At 45.2% G+C, this 23,817-nt stretch overlaps 1 protein-coding gene across 1 annotated transcript in view; it reads left to right on the top strand.

Annotated features, from left to right (window-relative positions):
- LOC126094684 (UDP-glucosyltransferase 2-like) overlaps nucleotides 1-23,817 on the top strand; it is a 114,823-nt gene that overhangs the window by 87,550 nt on the left and 3,456 nt on the right. Inside the window, exon 6 of the mRNA XM_049909205.1 lies at nucleotides 1,539-1,758. Coding sequence (XP_049765162.1) covers nucleotides 1,539-1,758 — 220 coding nt within the window. The remainder of the gene's footprint in view (nucleotides 1-1,538; nucleotides 1,759-23,817) is intronic.

Genomic DNA, 23,817 nt, shown 5'->3' on the forward strand with positions numbered 1-23,817 from the left:
ATTATGAAAATCTACAACATAACATACTACGGTCGTTCAATAATAAAGAGACAAGTTGGTCTGGAGAAAAAAGCTTTTATTTTTACTAAACTATACTTTTCCTACTTTTCAACATAATCTCCTTGAACATTTATGCACCTGTTCCAACGGGCTACAAAGTTTTTTTTTTTATTCCGGCTACAAAGAACTCTTCATCTTGATATTTAAACCAATGTCCCACAAACTTTTTCACATCCTGTTCCCACGTAATGCCTCCTTCAGTGCACAAAACAAATGGAAACCACTAGGTGCTAAATCAGGACTGTAAGGGAGATAAGGCAGTACTTCCCAGCCCATTTTGTCGATGGTTTCACGGATTAGTTGGGCAATATGAGGACGTGCGTTGTATAACTGGATAATCACACCTCTAGTCTGAGATCCACGACGTCTCTCTCTTATGGCTGGCTTCAGCTTGTTTAAAAGCGAATCCGAGTAGTTTCGGCTGTTCATTGTACGCTGCTCTTCGACATATTCACAAAAAACTGGACCTTTAGCATCCCAAAACACCCTCAATATGAATTTTCCTGCTGATGCTTCGGTTTTGAATTTTTTCTTGATAGGTGAGTTGGTGTGCTTCCACTTCATGCTTTGTCTTCTTGATTCTGGCTCATAATAGTGAACCCAAGTTTCATCACAAAATTTTGTTGAGGAAGTGCTCACCTTCTCTTTCGTAATGTACCTTTAGCTCTGTGCACACTCTCAACCTTGTTTCCTTGTGTAGCCGCGTCAACTCCTTTGGGACCCATCTTGCACATGTTTCGCGGTACTTCAGCTTGTTACAGATAATGTTATGAACTGTACCAGTACTAACTTGAACCTTATAACCTATCATTTCCACAGTCACACGGCTGTCGGCACGAAAAACGCTGTCAATTCGACTTTCAAGTGAGGGAGTTGAATCTGCAACTGGTCGACCAGAACGGTGTTCGCCAGTCACTGAGCCGCGACCATTTTTGAATTGCTCTACCTACTAGTAAAAATTTGTACGATTCGTACAACCTTCACCATAAACTTAAGACATTCTACAGTATATATACACTGGTTTCTCGCCTTCGGCAAGTAAAAAAAAAAAAAAAAAAAAGAATAACAGAACGTTGTTCAACTGATGTGGACGTTTCAAGCGGACTCACCATCTTGAAATGTATTTTTGAGGTAATGAACAAAACAATGTTGATACATCAGCTTATCAGGGCTCATCCCAGTGATGCCAACGTAATGCCATAAAAGTATGAAACTTGACCTACTAACAGTTTTTTCCCTGTACCAATTTATCTCTTTGCTCATAGAATGACCCTCGTATGTTTAGCCTTGGAGTTATCAAGCTGCTTAGCTGTCAGTTACAAGAGACACAAGCTATATATACACACAAAATCTTAGAGTTACGTAACCTGTGTTTAGCGAAAGCAAAACACGTCTTGACTAGGTTTTACTTACTGAGTGTGCCATACCTTCAGCCGCTGCCCACTGCTGACTGGGAGGTGATCTGGTTGTTTCCGCAGCCCACCCTAAGGTGCGGGTGTTCATCAGCCAGGGCGGCCTGCAGAGCCTCAACGAGGCGGCGTACCACGCCGTGCCGCTGCTGGTGGTGCCCTTCTTCTCCGACCAGGCCCACAACGCCGCCAAGGTGCAGCAGGCCCAGGTGGGGCTCTGGCTGGAGTACGCCGACGTCACCAAGGACGCTCTGCTGCGCGACCTCAGGGCTATACTGCAGGACAGCAAGTAAGTGGCGGGCGTGCTCCAGCTGCAGGAGTCGGTTCCAACCGCTGTGGGATGGCAAAGAAAGATCTGATGCTCTTCATACTCGGCAGTGTCCGATCGAATCTTCAGCTGTCCAGCCTGATTTATGTTGTGCCTCTCTAAATCATTGTTAACGAACGCTCACTCGATTCATAAGAAATGAAGTTTCTGATAGCGTTCCTCACTCCACAGTAATATCTATGTGCAACTTACGAAGCACTAAAAAGCTCTCCGTCTTCAGGCCACGAGCGGACTACGGGGACCATGCGACCGCCGTGTCATCCTCAGCGGAGGAAGCGAACAGGATGGGCGTGTGGTCAGCACACCACTCTCCCGGTCGTTATGATGGTTTTCTTTGACCGGAGCCACTAGTATTCGGTCGAGTAGCTCCTCAATTGGCATCACGAGGCTGAGTGCACCCCTGAAAATGGCAACAGCGCGTAGAGGCCTGGATGATCACCCATCCAAGTGCCGACGACGCCCGACAGCGCTTAACTTCGGTGATCTCATGGGAACCGGTATAGCCACTGCGGCAAGGCCGTTGCCCAACTTAAGAAGGCTACAATTCTCTTGCTTCCCAAATAATGTGCGCTCGAAACTCTTCAGAATCCTTAGTATAACTGTTAACAATTGAATAATGACAATTGAAACCAGCAGCTTTATTGTAATCCATCGTCGTTTACTCAAAACATGTTAGCAGTTTCCACTCTAAAGAGCGTCATCTTCAGGCTCCTACCGTAATCTGCCATCAACGTACGAACCAAGACGACAAAGAACAACGGATTCTTGAAATAGAAACAATAGAATTTATTAAGCATGTTACGCCAGCATGTGCAACCACCAAAGTCGAATGAAGCGGGACCATAAGCAACTGGGTGTTCGTGCGGTAGCGTTCTCGCTTTCCATGCCCGGGTTCCCGGGTTCGATTCCCGGCGGGGTCACGGATTTTCTCTGCCTCGTGATGGCTGGGTGTTGTGTGCAGTCCTCAGGTTAGTTAGGTTTAAGTAGTTCTAAGTTCTAGGGGACTGATGACCATAGATGTTAAGTCCCATAGTGCTCAGAGCCATTTGAACCATAAGCAACTGGATTCCGTAACTTCTAGTAACAAGACCACCGAAAACTCCTTGAGTTTTTTTGTCACTCTAGCAGAATGCGGCCGGGCTTTATCGTGGAGTAACATCACTTCACACAGACTTTCTGGTAGTTGCTCACGGACTCCATGTGCAAGACGTCAGGTGTGATGGTTACACCTCGAGGAATTAATTGTTAGTACAGCACACCACCGCTGTTCCACCAGATGCACTACATTATCTTTCGTGGATGTGCGCAGGACTTTGTTGGGGGAGTTGCTGCTTTGTATGGGCTCGACCATTCCACTCTTTTCCTTTTGCTAGCATAAAGACACCGTTTCTCGTCACCATTAACGATACAGGATAGGAATGGTCGGTGTTGTTCACTGGGCAGTTGATCACGAGCAAGCAGAGATGCATATATGGCCACTCGCTGAATTTTGTGATTATGGTTTAGAGCATGCGGTACATTTACACCCGATTTTTGAACCTTCCCCATTGTGTGCAAATGTCGCACGATGGTGGTATGATCACAGCTGATCACACTTCCCAGTTCTCGAGTACACTGACGGGGACCATTGTGAATTACTGCGTTTAAACGATCTTCATCAAATCCAGAAGGTCTTCCTCAACGTGGAGTTATTAAGGTCAAAACTATGTATTTTCTTGCCTTGCTCCGTCCTGTGTCATTATCGCCATACACGTAGCATATGTTTCTGGCTGCCTCCTCTGCTGGCACCCCTGTACCGAACTAGTAGGGGAGAATATGTCGGAAACGATCCGATTTCTCGACATAGTAGGTGTACAACACTTTCTAGCGTCCACCACTCCAGCCACTATCTCCAAATGACGGAATGAGAGTATGTAAACCTAAAGAGCAACAGTGAACTACAAACAGGAAATGACTGCCGATACCCATAGCAACTGGAACACCAAAGTGCAAAGCAAAGGCGCTACGAACTTACTCGCCCACCTAATATTATCTTTGTTGGACCTAATGAGAGCTCCACATCTTATAGAAGAAGGTAGTCGTCGTTTGGAAACAGACGAGAACATTTCATTCCGAACAACTGTGTACATTTCAGAACCAAATTGTTTAAGACGTACGTTCATAGGAAAAGCTATCCATATACATGCATTTACAGATAACATAAAATATTCTAAAAATTCCTCGCAGATCAGTTAGTGAAGGAAGTGATATTATATAGCCTACTGAAGAAAAGAAAAGTCTTTACAACCTCTGCAAGAAACAGAAACGCAGTGGAACGATAAGGGTGAGACACACTTACATTTAAGAACTATTCAGTTGGAGAGTGTGGTTGTGTCACCCGCATACTTCGTCTGAGGATGGAGATCCCAATAAAGAGAGTTGGGTTACCGGACCTAACCCACAGTGAAACAGCACGTTCATCCTTTTACTGATTCCGCTCTGTATCACTTCCATGTCTGACTTTAAGGAATACAAGCTAATGACATGTGAAAGATTTTAGACCGACTTGTGAGATTTAAAATCACTAAACTTGTCACGTTAATAAAAATATACTAACAGTGACTGCGAGAAGATGAGTCACTATCTTTCAGAAACTGTCTGGGAAAGATAGTGTAGCACTCAGAAGACAGAGTCCGATGTCACTGTAATTCCATACACATACACACCATCGGCGGGAATGTAAACTGTTGGAGTTGCTGTTCTCTGTGTGAGCATAGTGCGTTGGTACTGTTCGCGCTGTTGTTACCGGGAGTGGCAGGGTTTACACGGTTTGTGAACAGCGTCAGATCTCGAGCAGTGAGTGTGAAGGACACGCAGATGCGAGACAGACTTTAACTAGTACTAGCACCTGGCAGAGTCTGAATGGAGCGCCATTGCGGTATTATGCAAGATCCAGAACTGCTGGGCACTCGCGTGTGACTGTGGCCCGACGCTGCACTGCACGGGAACACGTGGGCGCGGGCACACTCGTCTCCGAGGTTCCCGCTGACCGCCTCTGATCACCGCTAGGATGGATCGTCCTGCTGTTCACCGAGCACGACGTAGGCCCTCCACATCTGTGCCTGAGAACAAGTAATGCCCCCCCCCCCCCCCCCGCCTCCCCTACGCAACATTCTGTATCGCCCCACACCAATGCTCGGAGACCGGAGACTAACAGAGATCGGAGTAAATAACTGCCCTCCCACACGTACGTTGCCGTTAACAGCGTAATCTCGTGTAAGGAAATATTATTATTACAACTAAGCATCACACTGAGAAGGAGAGGCAACATATACTTGCGTGGCTCCCTTTACCGTTTAGAAAGTTCCGCGTACCATTGTGGAACAGCGAGGCTTTGTGCGAGCGATGTGCGATTTGAGAAGTAAAGTTTGCTAAGAAATTCCCGGACGTCACTCGCACTGAAAATGTACCTAAGCGCCAGTTTAAAGCTGAGTTTGAAGAATATTACAAGGGGAGAATGTAAGTAGTATGTTGACGTCGGCTTCGACTGTTTTGTCCTCGCCGGCCGAGGTGGCCGAGCGGTTCTAGGGGCTACAGTCTGGAACCGCGCGACCGCTACGGTCTCAGGTTCGAATCCTGCCTCGGGCATGGATGTGTGTAATGTCCTTAGGTTAGTTAGGTTTAAGTGGTTCTAAGTTCTAGGGGACTTATGACCTAAGATGTTGAGTCCCATAGTGCTCAGAGCCATTTGAACCATTTTTTTTTTCCTCACAATGACGCCTCGAACACGGTTGGCTCTGTGGAAAAGAACTTGGCACATAGAAAGTAAATGATTAAGGTTGTCCAACTACCAAAGCGAACGTAAATTTAGAGTAATTGACACTATATTTACGAGCTTGGATTTAAAACAGATATAACATGTTAACACTTAAGTCAATAACAATGACAGAGCTTGAGTGGTTTGAAAAGTTTAGAAATCATGTAGAAATGTTCATTCGTTAACCACTCTGCGTTTTTACACATACTAGTCTCACATGCAACAAAATAATAGTATATCTCTGTAGATTTAAACAAATTACAAATCTTATAATGACACCTATGTAAAGGTGCGTCCGTATTATACAGGAGATAAAAAGAGAGATATCGTCTGGCAGTGGACGATAGGTTGCGCTCTTGTTTTTTGTAATATTCAAATGTCTTAAGAGTCTGTCTTTAATATCGATGTTTCTACAGTCGCGCTGAATTAGCCTATAGTTTCTTTGGCACGTCAGTAGCGCTGGATTGATTTCTCCTTGTAATTCGTCAAGCTACATCATTGCAATGCATAGTTAAATATTTTAAACATAGCTGCACAACAGCAACGGTTCCACGTAATAATATTATAAACAGCCGACCAGTTGCAATGGATAAAGAAATCTTTACCTAGGTTTCAACAAATTTAAATTTGTCTTCTTCAGAAGGTGGCAATTTTACATTAGTATGGACTGATGTATCATCGTCGTTTTTACAAATATCTGCATAGATCCATTTGTCCAAATTAAAATATAGCCCTGAAAATAGGGTTTGTCATGTAAATGTAAATTAGTACATGGATGTTGCAGAGCTCACAAGCGACATTTACATGACAAACCCTATTTTCAGGGCTATATTTTAATTTGGACAAATGGATCTATGCAGATATTTGTAAAAACGACGATGATACATCAGTCCATACTAATGTAAAATAGCCACCTTCTGAAGAAGACAAATTTAAATTTGTTGAAACATAGGTAAAGATTTCTTTATCCATTGCAACTGGTCGGCTGTTTATAATATTATTGCATAGTTAAATATTATACATTGGCAAATAAATGGCTCTTGGCTTCTTTTATTACTCAAATCAGTATTTTATGTGATGAAATGTGGCGGTGTGAAAATACAACATCTCAGTAGCTCAGTTGACCGAGTTCGGAGTTGTCCCGTGACCGGGAGCCGTGGGTTGCGGGTGGGGTGACTGGCGCCTCACTGTGTTCACCGACGAGTCGCGCTTCTGCACTGGCCAGGGCGGCAGCCGCCGGCGAGTGTGCCGGCAACCTTGGCAGCGGCACAGCGGTGTTACCCCCTGCCTACCGTCAAGCCAGTGTGTGTATGGGCGGGGCGGAGGGAGGGCGGGGGGGGGGGGAAGGGGAGCCATCGGGTATGATTTCAGGTCACGGCTGATTGTGACTGAGGGATGCACCATACGGTCCCATGCGGAGTACGTAGATGTAGATGCAGGTGTAGAACTCTGACAGTAGTACAGCACGTCACGGACATCCAGCGTCCTCATATGTTCCCTTTCATACGAGAGTATCGTAGTGCCATTTTTCAGCAGAAAAATGCTTTTCCAGATATGTGTCTCTATGACTGTCAGCGCGATGATGAGGTACTCCAGTGGCAAGCAAGATCCCGATATGTGTTCTTAATAGAAAGAAAATTGACGATGTGTTAGGCGACTATAGTTTGGCTTTAGGAAAGGTAAAGCAGCCACAGAGCCAATTCAGACGTTGCGGTTGATAATAGAAGCACGACAAAGAAAAATCGAGACACATTCGTAGGATTTGTTGACCGGGAAATAGCGACCGACATTGTCAAATGGTGCAATATATTCCAACTCTGAGAAGAATAGGGGTAAGCTATAGGGACATAAGCCGGCCGCGGTGGCCGTGCGGTTCTGGCGCTGCAGTCCGGAACCGCGGGACTGCTACGGTCGCAGGTTAGAATCCTGCCTCGGGCATGGGTGTGTGTGATGTCCTTAGGTTAGTTAGGTTTAAGTAGTTCTAAGTTCTAGGGGACTTATGACCTTAGATGTTGAGTCCCATAGTGCTCAGAGCCTATAGAGACATAAGAGTAGACCAAGAATGAAGTGCTAAGATTAAACAGGGTGTAACACAGGGATGTAGTCTTTCGCCCCTACTGTTCAATCTGTACATCGAAGAAGCACTGAGGCAAATGAAAGAAAGGTTCAGGAGTGGGATTAAAATTCAAGGTGAAAGAATATCAATGATACGATTCGCTGATGACATTGCTATCCTGAGTGAAAGTGAAGAAGAATTATCTGATCTGCGGAATTGAATGAGCAGTGTAATGAGTACAGAATATGAATTGAGAGTAAATATAAATAGGACGAAAGTAATGACGACAGAGAGAAACTTAACATCAGAATTGATGGTAACGAAATAGATGAAATTAAGGAATTCTACTGCCTAGGCAACAAAAGTAACCAACGACGGACCGAGCAAGGAGGACATCGAAAGCAGACTAGTACTTGCAAAAACGGCATTCCTGGCCAAGAGAAGTCTGCTAGTATCAAAAATAGGCCTTAATTTGAGGAAGAAATTTCTGAGAATATGCGTTTGGAGCACAGCGTTGAATGGTAGTGAAACATGGCAGTTGAGAAAACCGGAAAAGAATCGAAGCATTTGAGATGTCGTGCTATAGAAGAACGTCCAAAATTAGGTAATGAACGAGATAAGAAGTAAGGAGGTTCTGCGCAGAATCGGAGAGGAAAAGAATATAAGGAAAACACTGACAAGGAGAAGGGCGGAATGATATGATATCTGTCAAGGCATCAGGAAATGACCTCCATGATACTAGAGGGAGCTGTAGAGGAAGACAGAGACTGGAAAACATCCAGCAAATAACTGAGGACGTAGGTTGCAAGAGCTGCTCTGAGATGAGGAGGCTGCCGCAGGAGAGGAATTCGTGGCGGGCCGCATCAAACCACTCAGAAGACTCATGACTAAAAAAAAGAAAAGGAAAACGAAAACATGTGTGGGATTAATGGGACTAAAGGAATTAGCTATGAGGTCATTTCCGATGAGTGTAGTATCCAGGATATTTAGGACCACTTACAACACATGTGGGCCAGTTTCCCTCAGGAGAGGATGCAACGACTTTACGACGGTCTTCCAAAGTGAATCACTGCATGCATCCAGTCCAAAGGGAGTGTAAGCTGACAGTGATGAGTTGGCTCACACTGCCAAGTTGTTTGGAACTTTGACTCCATTTTGTAAACACTGAGAAGACATCACATACCATCTCACTTCGTTTGCTCCTCCCCTTGTGGCAGCTTCGCTTTTTCGTCAGCCATTGTATTTCAGATAATGTCTTCCACGGGCAACATTATAACGCGTATAACCTTACCTGCCTCATTCTTAGTCATGAAAGTCTCCACATACGACAGGATTTTTCATTGATGGAAGAACAACGTCCTCCAAAAAAATTAAGATTAGAGTTTAATATCTCGTCGACATAGAGGTATCTGGAGATGGAGGACAGGTTTGAATTCGGCAAAGGATGAAGAAGGAAAAGGCCAATCACGGAAAATCTCAATCTCGACAGCGTTTGAACCGTGGCCCACCAGCGGGAGGGAGACGAAGTACTGGCGGAAGTGAAGCCGTGAGGTCGTTTTTGAGTCGTGCCTGAGTACCTTACTTGGTAAGAGCATCTTTTGCTAAAAGCACGGTTTCGAGTCCCGATCCTGCACGCAGTCTTAATGTGCCAGGAAGTTTCGAAACACCGTACCCTCTGCTGCAGAGCAACGTGTTCATTCCTGTAACGGTTCTGATGTCGATGTTAATAACCAGGGTGGTTTTGAATGGTTACATCTCCTTCCATCAGTGCTGTGCAGTGATGCTTTAGATAGAAGAGCCGCAGCAATCAGTAAGCAGACAGGTAGCATGTGCCACGAAGTTTACTTTTATGTTCCGTATCTATCTTTAAAACATTCAGATGCTTATAGGATCATATATCCTAGGTTTCCGTAACACAGTCTGTAGAAACGGAACCGTTATAGGATCACTTCTTTCTTGTCCATCTGTCTGCCTGTTCTAAACCCTTTTTCTCACGAACAAGTTGAAATATATGTCACATATTAAGGTTTACGTTCATGGCGATGTAAAACTGAACACAGCCATTTGTGTCACATATTTTCGTACTCGCGAATACACTCATCAAAACCTACGGGGTACTTCCCGTTGGACCAGAGTCATGAGATTTGGCAATAAGAAAGGATTCACAGTACAAGGACAGGATAAGAATGAGAAATTTGTTAATTTGTAATTACATCACACAAAAAGAATATTTATTTTGTTATTTGCTATCCAGCTTCAAACTCAAAATTAACATGTAAAAAAGTTTCCAAAATAGAAGTATTATTGCCTAGATCACAGCTAATAGACGAATTGGGGTGGCAGTCATTAAAATCAACGCGTTTCTCGCTGCGGCTGGACCTTGTCATGACACCAACTTTCTCCTCAGACTGTGAAAATATTTTGTTGGCACTGCATAGGGAGAAATGATCATCACAATAAAATAAGAAAAATTAGACCTCGGACGCTGTGCGAGAATGGAATGATAGTAGATTAAAGGTGGTTCGATGAACCCTCTGCCAGGCACTTCATTTTGAATTGCAGAGTGATAATGTAGATGTACATGATACGTATAGGGTTACTAGTTTCAGCGAAGTTACGTTGGCATCTCCAGATCATCGGATACGTGAATTATAAGACCACTACATGTCGTACACTGTCATCTTGCTATTGAAAACATGGAGGTAAACCCACAGAAAAGAAACTGCCATACAACACTTAAGTACTCGTACACTAACATAAAAGCCATAACCATATCAGAAAACCATAGAGGTGTCAAGTACATCAAATAGATAGTTAAACTGCTGTCAAGGTGTATGTGTTTTATCTGACGTACTTGACACCTCTGTGCCGTGCCGATACACTTATGACCTTTATTTTCGTGTTCTTCACGTTGCATGGGAAAGTCTTTTCCGTCAGTTTGCCTCCATGGCCAGATGACAATGTGCCACATGTAGTGGCTTTATAATTCATGTATCCGATGGTCTGAAAGTGACAATATAACATTGCTGAAACTATTTATCAGGATATGTATAAACTGCGATGTGGGCAATAAAACTTCAGTTTTGGGAGCTTTCTTACACTGATATAGAGATTGCTCTCCTTCTGACAATACCGGGTAATTATTGAAATTAAAACACTCTTGACAGTGTATGAATGCGTGGTTTCGCGGCGATATGTATTAATAAAATTTTCTCGGGCTTCCAGCCGCATAAGGTGGTTAAAATCCCACGAGCTATCGACCGAGCTCTGCTCAGTCATTGTCAGGTGGTAAGACTGACTGCTGTGTCGCCGTGGCCGCGTCCTTATATAGCCGCACTACTGGCTGTGACGTCACTGGCGCTCTCTTCCTCGCCATATGTGGTAATGTTTTCATACCGCGTCCGTCGCGCCCGTTTTAATCTTGCGATGGCCGGGTCCCAGGCTGTGCTGAGCTGCACACCGCCGTCCTTGTTGATGGATTTTTCAGACGTTTTTATTTCAATAGCTTCTTTTATGACGCTATCCCAAAATCCCTTCGTCCTCATAACGACAGATGTTTCGTCGAATAGAATTCGGTGTCCATTTTCTAAGGCGTGTTCTGCCACGGCTGATTTTTCTGCATAGCGTAGGCGTAAGCACCACTCGTGTTCCGTCCGGCGTTGCTCCACAGTGCGTACTGTTTGGCCGACGTAGTAACGGCCACACTGACAAGGTACCTTGTACACTCCAGGCGTTCGTCCTTCACCGGCCTCATGAGCTGTCAAATTTTTGCTGGGTGCCTGAACACCGATGAAATGTTATATCTCTTCAGGAGCCGGCTAATCTTTCCTGACACTGTACCACAGAAAGGCAAAAACACAAGTCTCTTGCTTTCTTCTCCGGTGGTGTTTCTCTTCTCTGTTGGCGTGTTTCTTGCGTGCCACACCAGATACAGCCTGTGACACCTGTCCGTGGCTGTACCCGTTTTCCCGGAAGACTTTTCGGAGGTAGCTCAGTTCTAGTGGCAGACTTTCAGCGTCTGAGATGACTTTAGCACGATGGTAGAGGGTATTCAGAAAGCCACGTTTTTGTGCCGGATGGTGGTGGCTGAGAGCGTGCAGATACCGATCTGTGTGTGTGTCGGTTTCCTGTAGACACTGGGGCCGAGGTGCCCATTGGTTTTCCGTCAAACGAGGACGTCAAGGAAGGGCAATGCACCATCTGTCTCGACTTCCAGCGTAAACTTGATGTGGCCGTGAATGCTGTTCAGGTGTTCTAAGAATTCTCCCAGTTTTTCACGACCACGGGGCCAGATGATAAAAGTGTCATCGACGTAACGACAAAAGCAACTTGTCTTAGCTGGAGCCGTGTCGAAGGCGATGTTTTCAAATTTTTCCATAAAAAGGTTGGCTCAGGATGGAGCTAATGGGCTTCCCATAGCCACGCCGTCCAACTGGTCGAAATACTGGCCGCCATGTAGGAAATACGACGATGTCAACGTGGGCTTAAACAGTCCCACAATTGTGCTATCAAATAACTGGGAGAGCAGATCTATACAGTCTTTGACCGGAACGCACGTAATCAAGGAGACCACATCAAAACTAACCATTACATCTCCTTGACTAAGACGCAGTTGTTTAATTCTGTTGATAAAGTCGTCGGTGTTCTTGATGTGATGCACACAACGACCCACATGCGGCGCAAAGAGGCTGTCCAGGTGTTTTGCCAGTATGTAAGTGGGTGACCCAATGGTGTTCACAATGGGACAAAGAGGAGACTCAGGTTTGTGGATTTTTGGCGGTCCATAAAGCGAAGGTGGTCTCGGTGCCTGAGGGAGGAAATTCTTAATAACGCTCTCATCCAGTGTTGACTGCTTTAGAAGCTCTGATGTCTTCCTCATTATTCTTGACGTCGGGTCCTTTGGCAGTTTCCGGTATGTGTCCTCTTCAAGAATGAAGTGAATTTTGGCGTCGTCGTCAGCTTTATTCAGAGTGACTGATGCATTGCCCTTGTCAGCTGGCAGAACCACGATGAGGCGGTCGCTGCGGAGTGCGTGAAGACCATTGCGTTCATCCCTAGTCAAGTTAGACCTCGGTGGTTTAGATTTTGAAATGATACGGCACGTTTCTCGGCGAATTTCGTCTGCACTCTCACAAGGCGTCTTGCGGATTGCTTGTTCTACCCCACTTATAATATCACAGATAGGGTTGCTCCGAGGCGCTAGTGCGAAGTTAAGACCTTTCTTAAGCGCCGAAATGGCACCCGCGTCTTGTTGACAGTTCGTCCTGTTGATTTTCGTTCTGCACCGTGTTGTTGTTACCGCGTGAACTTATCTTTCTATTTCTGAGTGGTCTTCTTTTGCGATGATACCTGTTGTGCTGAGATGGCCGCGTCGATCAACTCCCAATCTGCTTGCGAGAGTACCTCTGTCAATTGGATAGCCAGCAGTGGTAACGTGGCTCTGAGCACTATGGGACTAAACATCTGAGGTCATCAGTCCCCTAAAACTTAGAACTACCTAACCTAAGGATGTCACACACATACATGCCCGAGGCAGGATTCGAACCTGCGACCGTAGCGGTCGCGCGGTTCCAGACTGTAGCGCCTAGAACCAGCCAGCAGTGTAACCTTTCCCGCAACAGGGCGAAGCTGGCACGACGATAGATTCTTCTGGCTGCCGAGGTGTTGATGTGATGGCTCACCACGGCAAATCGTGGAATCGTGTTCTCATCTCGACAGCGTAGCAAGAAGGCTAGAGAGCTTAAGAGGCTAGCCTTCTTTTGGGATAGCATCATAAAAGAAGCTATTGAAATAAAAACGTCTGAAAAATCCATCAACAAGGACGGCGGTTTGCAGCTCAGCACAGCCTGGGACCCGGCCATCGCAAGATTAAAACGGGCGCGACGGACGCGGGATGAAAACATTACCACATATGGCGAGGAAGAGAACACCAGTGACGTCACAGCCAGCTGTGCGGCTATATAACGACGCGGCCACGGCGACACAGCAGTCAGTCTTACCACCTGACAATGACTGGGCAGAGCTCGGTCGATAGCTCGTGGGATTTTAACTATCTGACGCAGCTGGATCCCGATAAAATTTTATTAGCCTTGGAATCCTTGGAACAGATATCTTGCCACTATCAATGTCGATAACTGGCAAAATAGTCTACATCCCCTATTCCCGAAATACATGAATTATCTGCATAAATTATTAAGTCTGTACGAAATCCTCAGTGCGCCTGACCTACTCGCACCTGACCAGTTTCTTTTTTCATAAAAATAATCGAATACAGAAGCTACTTGTAAATCATACGTAGAACATAACATCCAATACAGTCATGATCAGTAAAAAAAGAACACGTTGAGCGATTAGAGGTAGGACGTTCATATTCACAGGACATGTACATTAATGTGTTCTACTCAAATGATAAGCGCTTCAGTCTCCTCGGTTCAGCGTGTGCCCTGTTGCCTACTGGACAGAGCGGCCGCCATGGTTCCTGGTAACTTGCTCCATGCGCGATGACATCGACGCGTATAAGGCGCGAATTGCGTCCTGTAGTATAGCCATGCATGATGCATTCACCTGTTCGTTCCAAAGTTCATATGTGGTGGTTGGCAATGGGTCAAAGCGTTGCACCCGTCGTTTCACCACATCCCACACATTTTCGATTGGCGACAAATCTGCTGATCTGGCGGGCCAGGGCAAAAGGCTGAATTCCTGTGACAGCAAGAAGGCAAGCGTTCGTGCAGCAACATGTGGTTGTGCATTGTCTTGCTGAAAAATGGCGTCTGGGGTGTTGGGCAGAAAGAGTATGGCCCCCGGTTGTAGCATGTCATTCACATAGTACACACTGTTCACAGAGACTTGAACACGCACCAGCTGTGATTTGTAGTTGTATCCAATAGCATCCCACACCATAAGGCCTTGAGCTGGCGCTATATGTCTTGTGCGAATGCAGTCACTGTGATGCTGCTTTCCCTATCTGCGCCGAATCAAAATGCGGCAATCATTTTCAAACAAACAGAACCTGGAGTCGTCGGAAAACAATATCTGATGCCATTCCTGTTCCCAGTGACATCGCTCCATACACCAATTCTGCACATTCGTCAAAGTGGACGAAGCGCACGTAACCCATGCCATAATAAACTTGGTCAGAGTGTCACCTCTGATAGAGTAGAATGTGTTACAGTATTCCGTTGTTGCGCCAGAGCCGGGTGGGGGGGGGGGGTAGGGGGGGGGGGGGTGCAGATCTGTCGTGAAATGCTATTCGGTTGACGTATCGGTCTTCTCGGTGGGTGGTCTGGGTGGTCAACCAGAGGAATCTCGTCGGGTTCTACGGCCTTCCGTGAACCATTCTGCACCCAGTCGTTGCACTGCTGAAACACTTCGTCCCACACGAGCAGCAATTTCCAGGATTTATGCATCACATTCTCTCATGCTAATAATGCACCCTCTTTCAAACTCACTGACTTGGCGGTGCGGTTCACAAAAACGTCTGCGAGGCATCCTGCACGTCTGCTCAAATCACACCGTTCCATTGCCTTCTATTTATGGCGACAACGAGGGCCGTAGGCACCTTTTGCCGGTAAGTGGTGTTCCGCTGCGATATCGACATTGACCCATCGGCCAACATGGTTCAAATGTTAACAATGTCTGCAGAACATACTAATGTACGTGTCGTGTGGACATGAGTGTCCTGTATCTGGGCAAGGTGTACTGTTTTTTTTCTGAACATGAGTGTATCTTCGTACTGCTGACAGCAAACTTATACAATCACACCTACGTTCTACATCTGTACTCAGCAATCCACTGTGGACTGACTGGGTGACTTTGCTTACCAACATACCCGTTACTAGAGCTTCTTCTCCTTCCATTGTCGTATGGAGTGCGCAAAGGATAATTGTTTAAACACTAGTGTAATCTTGTTTCCGCCAGAGCTGCTGGAGGAATATGTTGTAGTATATTCCCATATTCCTTACTTAAAAACTGATTCTTGAAATTTTGTAAGTACTCGTAGATCTCACAGGATAGTTTGCATCTATATTCGAGCGTCCGCCATTTCAGTTTTTCCAGCACTCCGTGACGGTCTCCCACTGGCCAAAGAAACTTGTAACTATCTGTGCCGCCGTTCTTTGTATAGTTCAGTATCTCGCGTTAGTTCTATTTGGTATGGATTCTATACACTTGAGCAGTATTTTTGGATTGGTTCCACGAGTGTTTTATGAGCAATCTCTTTGTATGCTGATTGCTTTTTCTATGCTACCCGTGAATGCTTACATCTTATTTGCCTCAGACTGACACTATGTGACGGTTTCATTTCATATCCCTGGATATTTACATCCGGTGCACGCTATTTTACATGTGCTGTTGGTGGTGTCTGCTAGTGCTCCATCTTATGTACCGGTCACTTCGTTTCGTCCTCTAAAACGCAACGTATTGAGCCAGGAGCTAGTTCCTGAAACGAAACACATTACCTTCTGGCTACTGTAAATAAACACCACTAGACTGTGTCGAAATAATACACTACCTGACAGACCACCGGCGGGTACGTAAATGATTAAGAGTTACTATCCTCTGTGACAGAGCGGTCACAGTCGGTATTAGTGTTGTCACGCTGCGTGGAAGAGAGCAAAAGCGGCGTGAACAGCGTCAGATGTTGAGTGATCACCGTGACGGACTCGAAGACGCCGCGTAGGCGTGTGAGAGAGCGTCGTCAGCACCTGACAGTTTGGAACGATGCTCACTGTAGGTCTCCATTGGGCTTCCTCGTCGAATCGTGCAATATCCAAATCTGTGGGGCATTCGATTGTGACAGTGGCTCGACATGGGACTGCCTGAGATCGCGAGTGCCGGCATACTCTTCGTTAAGGCTCCGGAAGACCACATCTGCCACAGTTTGGGAGGATCTTCATAAACCCCTTTACATTTGTGTCTGCCAGTCGAGAACAAGTAGTTGACTCTGTTGTGAATTGGCAGGAGTCAATTCACGGAGTTTGGAGGAAGCCGAAAGGCACGCGATTAAGCTCACGCAGGCTGGCGTGAGGTATGGAACAGGTCAGAGAAATAAGACTAGCAAAACAAGAGTAACTGTTAGAATACTTTAATCCACAATTGGTGAACATCGCTCTTGTTGATACATTATATAATCTCAATATAAACTGGTAATGGCGCCTTGCTAGGTCGTAGCAAATGACGTAGCTGAAGGCTATGCTAACTATCGTCTCGGCAAATGAGAGCGTATTTGTCAATGTAGCTTCGCTAGCAAGTCGGCTGTACAACTGGGGCGAGTGCTAGTCAGTGTCTCTAGACCTGCCGTGTGGCGGCGCTCGGTCTGCCATCACTGACAGTGGCGACACGCGGGTCCGTCGTATACTAGCGGACCGCGGCCGATTTAAAGGCTACCACCTAGCAAGTGTAGTGTCTGGCGGTGACACCACAGACTCAATGCAAGACTCATTGTCATCCTGCACCACAGTGCGGAAAACAGCATCAGCTGAACTGAGCCGTTACCGTCATGTGTGTAGGTTGCCATTAACACCAGATGGCGAGATCGGGAACCGTGGACTGCTGCTGAAGTGTGTCACATAATGTCCAACAACGAATTGTGCTAAAGCACTGCCACGGATATCCATCGTTGGCGAGTACGGTGGCGGTCTGTGGAGATATCACATTCTTCCACTGTTTTGAAGAGGTCCAGCGGTGTCACTCATGACGTGGGGACCTATAGGTTATGACTTTAGGTCACGGATGACAGGAAATTAGGGAACCTGTGATGGCGCTACAGTACGTCACGGACATCCTGTGTCCTCATGTGTTACCTCTCATACGACAGTATCGTGTTGCCATTCTTCAGCAGGACAGTGCACTTCTACATGTGGCACGCATCCTTAGCAACACTCTACGTCATATTGAAGTACTTCCGTCGCGCCGGCCGGTGTGGCCGTGCAGTCTAGGCGCTTCAGTCTGGAATCGCGTGACCGCTCCGGTCGCAGGTTCGGATCCGGTCTCGGGCATGGATGTGTGTGATGTCCTTAGGTTAGTTAGGTTTAAGTAGTTCTAAGTTCTAGGGGACTAATGACCACAGATGTTAAGTCCCATAGTGCTCAGAGCCATTTGAACCATTTTTGAACTTCCGTCGCCAGCAAGATCCCCAAATCTTTCCCCGACGAAACATGGGTGGGACAAGCTCGGACGTCAACACGTTCTCAGCTGACAGTATCGAGAATATCGAGGATCAGAAACAGGAGTTATTGCTTCAGGATACGACACAACGCCTTCCCAACCTAATCTCTGGGCGCATCCAGGCCACAGGTGGTGCAACATCATACTGATAAGTGGCCTCATACAGCTTTGTTCTTTGTAAATTTGAGTCGATTTTGTAATCACTGAAACATTCCGTGCAGTTTCATTTCGTTTCCTCCTCCGCTTCAGGGCGATTCACATTTTTTGTGAAGCAGTATACTGAAATATTAGCCCTGTCAATGAAGATCAAAAACGATCGAATTGAGGAAAAAACTCCTAAGTTGCAAATTTTTGTACAATGGAGGAGTGTAATGAAACCCATTAAAAAAAAAAAAAAGAAGAAGAAGAAGAAGAAAACACTGGTGAAAGTGGAGAAGGGGAGTGGGACTTTTCAAGGCTTGAATAATGCGAAAACCGTGACTTCTAAATGAAATATTTCCCAGTACTAAATTAAGATTCCTAAAAAAATTTCCAATTCATTTTTGTCTAGAAGCATTGTACAGAATGGGAAAATTGCGTACTATTAAAAGTAATATTTTAGTGGTATAAAATTCATGTTCATTTCGAAATGAAGTGGGTCAAGAACAGATATTAAATATCTGTATCACGTCTAAGTGCATTAGACACGCAGTAAGGGATAAATTGTTTTCTCGGGATGTAACAGGGTCCAGGGACGGGAGGTGGAGAGTAGAAGCGCGAGGGAAGGTAAGTCGCCTGATTTTTGTCATGCCATCCCCTTCTTCAAAGGTCTGCGAGCCACCTACGACAACACGAAAAGGAACTAAAGGACGTTTCGCGAAGTTATACCGATCCGGCGACCTACCTTCTCTCGCGCTTTTAACCTCCAAGTCCGCCTCCTTCACCCTGTTGTGTCCCAGAACATAAAAATCCATTAATATGGCTCAAATGAACTTAGACGTGGTATAGATACTTAAAATTTGTTCTTAACCCACTTCATATAACAATAAATATTAATTTTATAATATTAAAAAACTGTATTTAGTAATATGTCTTTTTTTTTCACGTTGTGTAACGCGGAAACTATTAGTCCTGGACGAAGAGTGATCAGACCTTTTTTGTACGTAATTTAATGTAGTCCCGGGAAACGTTTTCGCTAAAAGGAAAACGTAAAAAAGTAACGTTTAAACGCCCCCCTCCACCACCCCCACCCCATGCTCACACTCCTCCGGTGGGGTTTTGTAGTGTGTTGTTCATGGTGGTCTATCCTATCACTGTGCAGAAGTTTGCGACTACATGATCTTTCTTCCCCTAGTTTTCCTTTGTCGACTGGGATATATATCAGTGAGGCGCCAGGCCCTATCAAAGAAATAAACGGCCAACGAATTGTAGTTACTGCGGATCTGTTCCGCAGAGTAATTACTCGACTTACATCAATCAAGCATACGACACACTCTATTGTAAACGAATCTTAATTAGTTTAAACTAAACTAATGAAGCAAATGATTGTTTCTCTGGTGGCAGAAAGCACGCTACCAAGCACTTACCTTCTACAACAATCCTGTCTCACATTTTACTGACCACATACAGTCTGATAGGTGACTAAAAGCACACGTCTGCGTCCTTGTTCGGTTCTTCTGAGCAGAGAAAGCTTAGGACGTAGTCAACGTTCCCTCCTCTTGTACAAGCTAAAAGATGTGACCAATGTCCTGTCCAGTTCTGTGACGGACGCTCAAACTCCGACAACTCCACGGAATCCGCGTGCTTGTATCGCTCTATTGGAGAGCAGGGTTGAGATCCCACGCTCTCTTTCCCCAGCAGTGTGTGGGAGACAGTGTTTTGTGTGCCAAACGTGTTGTGGCCATTTCCGGCCATGCCGGTGCTTAATGAAAACTTTGCACCTTTCCACCTCATTGCAGTTAATAAATTATCTGGACGCTCATAACCACGGTGCCTCCAGCAGACCAATGGCTGGTTTACCGACTAATCCTCGCGACGCTGTCTCGTGGTCTGCTCACTCCAGACATCAATTGTGCCAATTAATCTGATGTAATAGCCGTTCCCTCTCTCCGTGTATTTCTGTGAACTGACCGATCCCAAGACTCTCGTAAATGAGTAATTAGTGCTGTACTTGCAAAATCAGGGAGTAATAATGGGGAAGACATATCTAGTATTGATTAATAGAAAAAGTCGAGTCAATCCCCTATTTATTTATTCTAATAAACACACACTTAAAAACTGCATATAAATAAAATTTACATTGGAGTGACATAAATATACAGGGGAAAGTTATATAGTTATATGGATCATACTTTAGACAGGAGTGGGTCGCAAGTTATTAGAAACGAAAATGTTGTCTCCATGGATCACTCTCCACTCCACATTCACAAATGCCATAGAAATAGTGAGCTGGCCGTGGTGTGAGGGCGGGGGATGGGGAGGGGGTGCTAGGCAATCATCCAAATGAATCAGTGGCATGCAACCGCCGCTATTGGTTGAATTAAGCCATCGCAGCAAAACAGCGCACACTACGCTGGATACGTGTAAACTTTACCGAACCAACGTCCATACTGACGAAACACTTTGCACCTGTCTCCTCCTGACGCCCCCACAAAAGAAAAAGGCGCGCCTACAACAGCAATGGTCGGCGAGGCTTGTAACCTACTGACAGCCTGTGGCGTGAGAGGAGGTCACCGTCGCGAACCCCTGTCCCCATAAACATTAGAAAGTAATCGACCAGGCTCACCCGTGGAAGAAAAAGCGCGCCTAAAAGCTGGTAACTGTCAGTGAGGCGCCGATATGCCGCCATCATAGGAATGTGAGAGGAGGCCGCCCTAGCGAATCACTCTGACCAGAGAAAACACGGTATGACCCAAATGAAACACGAATACCGATCCATGCTAAATGGCGGGACATTTATTACTAATAAAATGGTTCAAATGGCTCTGAGCACTATGGGACTTAACTTCTAAGGTCATCAGTCCCGTAGAACTTAGAACTACTTAAACCTAACCAACCTACGGACATCACACACAGCCATGCCCGAGGCAGGATTAGAACCTGCGACCGTAGCGGCCTTTAACCGCTTGGCCACCATGGCCGTCAATTATTAATATTAAACTTGTGATTCTTGAAGTTTTCCCGGCGTACTGAATATAAAACAAGGTTTCTGGATTGCTGCCGGATCATGTTGCCTTCTTGAGACAATATTTCGGTTGGTATCCGTCTAGCTATCTTCAGGTGAGTCTCCGCCACTGACACAGACATTGGAGGACACTCAGCTGAAGCTGGCTAGGCGGTCCCCAGCGGAAATATTGTCGCAAGAAGACAATCGAAACCTCTTATAATAATATTAAAATTGCTTGTACATCGGTATAGTAAGAGGTGCATAAAACCACACAGAAAGGAAAGGGATAAGGATACTAGCTACTTGTCAGTTCGCAGTTATTTCCGTTATATCTGATACATTCTTGCTCTTGGATACAGTGAGCTGGGGGAAATAATCTTAAAAGGTGGCACAAATTAATCTAGAAGAAACGAGTCATCCAGAAATCTTTCGGAGGGGTTTCAGCAGGATACTACTTTTCTCTGATTTTGTGATGTGCACAATATAACATTTCTGTAAACATATAACAAGTGCCAGTCTTTGTACCACTTAGAAACCTTATCAAGATTTCACTGAATATATGTGCAGCTTTTGTCAAGTGCTACTCTTTTATACACTTTAAGACAAAAGACCGACTCACGAGGAAGGAATTATCCGAATAGGACGGAAATCGGTAGCTGCAACGTTAAGATACCCATAAACAAACGATTACAATTTCACAAAATTGCATAATTATTCAAGAGAAGGAGCTTCACAAATTGAGCAGGTCAATAAAGCGTTGACCCCCTTCTAGGCCCTTATGCAAGCAGTTATGCGGCTCAGCGATGATTGGCAGAGTTCTTCAATGTCCCTGTGAGGGATATTGTGTCACATTCTGCCCTACTGGCGGGTTAGATCGTCACAATCCGTAGATGGTTGGAGGGCTTTGCCAGTAGTGCTCCAAACGCTCTCTGGCGACCGTGCTGGCCAACGTAGGGTTTGGCAAGCGCGAGGACAAGCAGTAGAAATTTTCGCCATAGGCGGGCACTATCTTGCTGCAGTGTAAGCGCACGAAGGCTTGCCATGAAGGAAAACAAAACGAGGTATAGAATATCGTCCTGTGCTACAAGTGTGCCATGGATAACAACCAAAGGGATCCTGCCACTAGAATAAATGAAGATATGCACCCCAGATCATGACTCCTGGATGTCGAGCTGTATGGCAGGCGATTGTGAGGTTTGTATCCCACCGCTGTTTAGGGCACCTCCAAGGCACGTCTCCCGCCTGGAATCTCATTGACTGGAGGAGAAGCAATGAATACCACTTCGAATTCCCCAGAAACCAGTGTGGAAACCAACCTGAATGTCAGCCGCCATACTGGCCAACAGCCAGGAGCGACGGTCTGGCGTCACATTTATTTTCACAGCAGCACCCTTTTGGTTGTCATCCGCGACATCCCAGAGCACAGCGCCTACTCTACGCATTTTGTTGCCCTGCAGGGCAGATCATCGTGGACTCACACTTCTGCAGGAAAATGCTCGCCTTTAAGGGAACCCGGAACCTAAAAATGATGAAAATTTCGGGTTTTCACTTTATTGTGAAATAAAATACTACAGATCTTCCTCTTTAAAATGACATATTAATCTTACCTGTAGCTCAACTCCAAGTATTGAAAATATTATTTTCAATAATGTGCTGTAGTGTGTCGCGACATTGAATTTCCATGGATACATGTTCATTGAAAACAACGTTTTTCAAAACTTCCGGTCTTTCCAAAGACTTTATATTATGTTGGCAACACGATTTGTCTGCGTATTGGATACTGTTGTTTACATTGAGCATTTGGTGGTTATTGCAAGATTTGTGTTGTATTTCTATTGCGTAACTGGAACTTATCAAATATGTCTCGATGTAGTAACAGAGTTTACAAGAGGAAGAAGCCTCCTCCGAGGTACTCTAGTGGAACTGTGACAATTTCTCCGACCTTGGGAAATGATTCTAAAAATAGTGAGGTTATTCATTAAGTGAAATCTACTCCTGTCTCGAGCACAAGCAAGAAGTTGCATAGATCAACTGAAAAATACTGCAGTTTATTGGAGAAGTGTAGTGAGGATAATGTGAACGAAATAACTAACATTTCATTGCTCTCAAAGGTGATTGAGAGTTCAGTACTGTGTAAGGAATGTTGCAAATTGAGTATGTCAGTACATGTCAAGTGACACATAGGACTTGCAGCAGAAATCTGTCTCCATTGTACTAGTTGTCATTACAGTGCTTCATTTTGGAACTCAGAATATGTCGAAATAGGCCAAGGTGAAAGTGATAGTGAGAAAAGCAAGTACTATGGTGTAAATATTAGATGTGTTTATGCTCAAAGGTCAATCGGTAAGGGATACTCTGCTGGTCAAATGTTTTGTGGTGTAATGAATCTACCACCACCACCAACGAAATTCTCAAAATATAACTCGGTTGTTGGATCCCGTGTTGAAGATATTGCCCAAGAATCAATGAAAGAAGCAGTGGAGGAGGCTGTGGCGGTGAATGAAGAAATTCCAGATGTTCAGAATCCTCGGGACCTGACAGTCGCACTAGATGGTATGTGGCAGAAGCGCGGGCATACTTCACATAATGGGATAATAACGGCCACAAGTGCTGAGACTACAAAAGTTATGGATGTTGTAATTAAATCCAAGCACTGATGAGCATGCAGAAAACTGTCGAAGGAATTACAGTGGGTCTAGTGGGGCCATGGAAGTTTCCGGTGTGAAAGACATTTTCAGTCGCTCTCTTCTGTGGTACAAGGTCAGATACCTACAGTTCCTGGGTGATGGTGATTCGAAGTCTTTTGCTGCTGTATCTGAGCTGAAACCTTATGGAAATGATGTTACCATTAGTGCATAG

Source organism: Schistocerca cancellata, chromosome 8 (assembly GCF_023864275.1).
Source record: "Schistocerca cancellata isolate TAMUIC-IGC-003103 chromosome 8, iqSchCanc2.1, whole genome shotgun sequence".
Classification (NCBI taxonomy): domain Eukaryota; kingdom Metazoa; phylum Arthropoda; class Insecta; order Orthoptera; family Acrididae; genus Schistocerca; species Schistocerca cancellata.